The sequence below is a fragment of the Cynoglossus semilaevis genome, chromosome 10 (assembly GCF_000523025.1).
Source record: "Cynoglossus semilaevis isolate Cse_v1.0 chromosome 10, Cse_v1.0, whole genome shotgun sequence".
Taxonomy (NCBI): domain Eukaryota; kingdom Metazoa; phylum Chordata; class Actinopteri; order Pleuronectiformes; family Cynoglossidae; genus Cynoglossus; species Cynoglossus semilaevis.
Genome location: NC_024316.1, coordinates 19,725,002 through 19,728,836, shown reverse-complemented (window position 1 = coordinate 19,728,836; position 3,835 = coordinate 19,725,002). Strand labels below are relative to the sequence as shown.

The 3,835-nt window shown below is 51.4% G+C and overlaps 1 protein-coding gene across 1 annotated transcript in view; it reads left to right on the top strand.

The window, feature by feature from the left end:
- Window positions 1-3,835, top strand: part of plxnd1 (plexin D1) — a 58,247-nt gene that overhangs the window by 40,365 nt on the left and 14,047 nt on the right. The window contains exons 16-19 of the mRNA XM_025059168.1: window positions 303-482; window positions 779-863; window positions 1,577-1,840; window positions 3,293-3,442. Of these exons, the coding sequence (XP_024914936.1) occupies window positions 303-482; window positions 779-863; window positions 1,577-1,840; window positions 3,293-3,442 (679 nt within the window). The remainder of the gene's footprint in view (window positions 1-302; window positions 483-778; window positions 864-1,576; window positions 1,841-3,292; window positions 3,443-3,835) is intronic.

The following is a 3,835-nucleotide window of genomic DNA, read 5'->3' as shown; positions in this document are numbered from 1 at the left end:
CTTTGTACACACACCTGCTGTGGCTATAAAAACATTTCGCCGTCACCTCATCTACAGTCGGAGGAGAACTGGGTGAAAACGTGTGCATTTTACAAACCCAGTCCTAATAGACCAGCCCTGCTGTGACTGAGGTTCAGTCTGGACCTCAGTCACAGCAGGACCACAGCAGGACCATGTGACCATGTGACCACGTGACCATGTGACCACGTGACTCTGAGCGTGTGCTTGAACCCCGGGTTATAATCTGTCATCAAAGTCTATAAATACCTCAAAAACTAAAAGCTGTGTTTTTACCTGGGCAGGAACACGGTGGAGGTCCTTGAATGCCTCATGCCTCCAGCCCTGCAGGACAACTCTGAGTCAGTGACGGTGTGTGTGGAGTTTGAAGACCTCTCCTGTCAGAGCACGGAGCTCAGCACCACCTACACCTACCAGAAGAACCCCGTCATCAGCTCCATCCACCCTGAGAAGAGCTACCTCAGGTACCCCCCCCCCCCCCCCCCCGTAGTCTCCCTGTGTCTCTGAGCCTCCACAGCTGCTCCTGTTGTCCTGATGTTCTGCTGCTCTGCTCCAAATAGAACACTGTGTGTGTGTGTGTGTGTGTGTGTGATGCAGGGATGCAGCTCCGCTCTGATGATGTGAGCACATTTTCACAAAAGTGTTTCACAGCTTTGCATTAATACATTTGCCTGAATTTGCAAACGACCGCGGATTCTCACATCTATTTATTATGGCCTCGATCTGTGTGTGTGTGTGTGTGTGTGTGTGTGTGTCACAGCGGCGGCCGCACCATCACAGTAACAGGTCAAGGATTTGATCTGGTCCAGACTGTCACCATGGAGGTTCTTGAAGTTGGACAAACGGTGAGTAAGGAGTACTACTAGGACCGTTACTGCAGTACTGTGTACTTCTGACCTCAGACATGAAGTGACCAGTCTGAGAGACTGGGCCGCACAGGGCCACAGCGGTTGGTGTCCCTGCCTTACAGCAAACAGATCCTCAGCTGGAGCTGAGATGTTTACTCCTCTCTCTGTGTGTGTGTGTGTGTGCAGCGCTGCAGCGTGCTCTCCTCCTCCTCCCCTCAGCTGGAGCTGAGATGTTTACTCCTCTCTCTGTGTGTGTGTGTGTGGGTGTGTGTGTGTGTGGGTGTGTGTGTGTGTGGGTGTGTGTGTGTGTGCAGCGCTGCAGCGTGCTCTCCTCCTCCTCCCCTCAGCTGGAGCTGAGATGTTTTCTCCTCTGTGTGTGTGTGTGTGGGTGTGTGTGTGTGTGCAGCGCTGCAGCGTGCTCTCCTCCTCCTCCCCTCAGCTGGAGCTGAGATGTTTACTCCTCTCTCTGTGTGTGTGTGTGTGCAGCGCTGCAGCGGGGTCTCCTCCTCCTCCCCTCAGCTGGAGCTGAGATGTTTTCTCCTCTGTGTGTGTGTGTGTGGGTGTGTGTGTGTGTGCGCAGCGCGGAAGCGTGGTCTCCTCCTCCTCCCCTCAGCTGGAGCTGAGATGTTTACTCCTCTCTGTGTGTGTGTGTGTGGGTGTGTGTGTGTGTGGGTGTGTGTGTGTGTGTGGGTGTGTGTGTGTGTGTGCAGCGCTGCAGCGTGGTCTCCTCCTCCTCCATCAGCTGCTCCTCTCCACCGTCCACTCTGTCCCAGCAGACCTCAGTGGAGTTCCTCCTGAACGGAGTCCTCTACACCGGGGACGGGCCTTTCCTGGAGGAGGAGGAGCCTGAGGAGCAGGACGTCCGTAAGGGTCACTTCACTCTGGACTACGTGGAGGATCCTCAGTTCTACACCGCCAACAAGGAGAAGCTGATCAAACACCACCCTGGAGAACCTCTGACCCTCATCATCAATGTGAGTGTCCACCGTCCAGGGTCACCGTCCAGGGTCACTGTCCAGGGTCACGGTCGGTTTAGGAGAAAATAGAATTAAACTTTTAAAGCAGGTGGTTCTCAAACTATGGTACGCATACTAGTTGTGATACTAAAGGGCCCTCTAGTGGCACTCAGGGGAATCTGACTCCTGTTTATATGTTCTGAGGTTGTACTCAGTGTGGGAACTTTGACGCCCTCTGCTGTACAGAAAATCACACACGCTCTGTCAGGTTCAGTAGGAAACCAGTGGTTAAAGCAGGTCTGAACAGTCAAAACCAGTCAAGTTACTCAGTGGAGTCTGTGTCACATGGTCACGACACAGACGAGAAGTTTGGACGTGTGTGTGTGTGTGTTTCCTGTTTTTTCTGGGACGTTAGATTCCTCCTGTCATGAAGGCTGTAAATAAAAGGGTGCGTTTGTTTCTTAGACCTTCAGCCGACACCAGGATGGAGTGGTGGAGGCTGGGTTTGTTTTCTGTTCTGTTCTGGTCTTCAGAGTCCAGGGTTTGAACAGTGTGAGGAGTGGTGGGCGGGGCTTGTTGACCCAGACCCAGGGGTGACATCCTGAGGAGGACCAGGACGGAGCCCTGAGGGTTTAATCAGGTCCAGGAAACAGAGTGAAAATAAACACCGTCTTCATTAACATTTTCATTTGAACAGACAACTTTTTACTGACGCTGCTGTAGAAGGAAGGATATAACCCCCCTCCCCTGGACCCCCGCCCCTCCTCCTCCCATCCGCCCCCCCACATATAAAACCATTTTAGCTTTTGGTTAGGATTTTCCTCCACAGTCGGTCTGAAACAACAACAACAACAACAGAAATCCCTGTTATTTTTTTCTTCGTCTCACCCCTCCCTCACCCCTCCCTCACCCCGTCTCAGGATTGAGGTTTAAGGATTTATGACTCAGAACTGTTGTGTTCTCAAGTCAGAACAAGAAAGAAAACAGGAAGTTCCTGTGACGCGACACTTCTCCGTTCTCAGTTGTTCCACTGGAGACACAAAGGTTTCCATGCTGAAACACCAACACATGACTGACCTTTGACCTTTGTCACTGTTGAAGCCTCTTCTGATTTAACTCTAAGTTCACCGTGACGACCAATCAGAACGCAGAGCACCGACACTTTGATGGTTCCAGAAATCTGGACCAGGATCTGTTTCCCAGATGAGCTCCACTCTGAGAAACTAAAGTTCCAGAGTCTGACTGTGACACATCTGGTCTGCAGCTGTAACCATGGATACATCACCTGGTACTTGTGGTGTAATCAGGGGGGTTCAGTGGTTGGTGCTCTTGCCTTACAGCTAGATGATCACAGGTCCAAGTCCCAGCTCTAACTGCTGCTAATGTTACCATCGAAGTTTCCTGTTGTTACCAGTAGCAGCTCTGGTCCCTGACCAGCAGTTGACCTTTGTTTCTCCACTGTTGGCACAGAAAGGACCCAGTGACCTGGAGCTGGCTCCGGAGGAATACTCCGTGATGATTGGCTCCTATCCCTGTAACATCACCTTCTCCAATGACCAGCTGTTCCACTGTACCATCAACGGGCGACTGAGCTCCAGTGAGAGGGAGCTACCAGTAACAGTAAGTACACACACACACACACACACACACACACACACACAGGCGTGACCTCTGTTCAGAGTGCTGCTCCATAGACCTGGATGATTTAAAGCATCTCCATCTGTCGGCCAGAACTCAGGCCAAATATTTAGGCCGAACCAGGACCATCTGTTCTGTCCATTAACAGCACTTTGATCTGCTGAGACACATGTCAAACCACTGCTTCTGTCTCCACTCCATGAATAACTGCTGGTCTTTGAGGACGCTACCACCAGCACTCGTGTACTGTATGTACATGAAAGTACCTCTGCCCAGTACTGCAAAGATGTACTAGAATACTCTGGAGTTTTGTCAGCTCTCTGTCTGAGAAACGAGTAAGAGAGCTAACGTTAGCTACAACAGTCCTGGTACAGA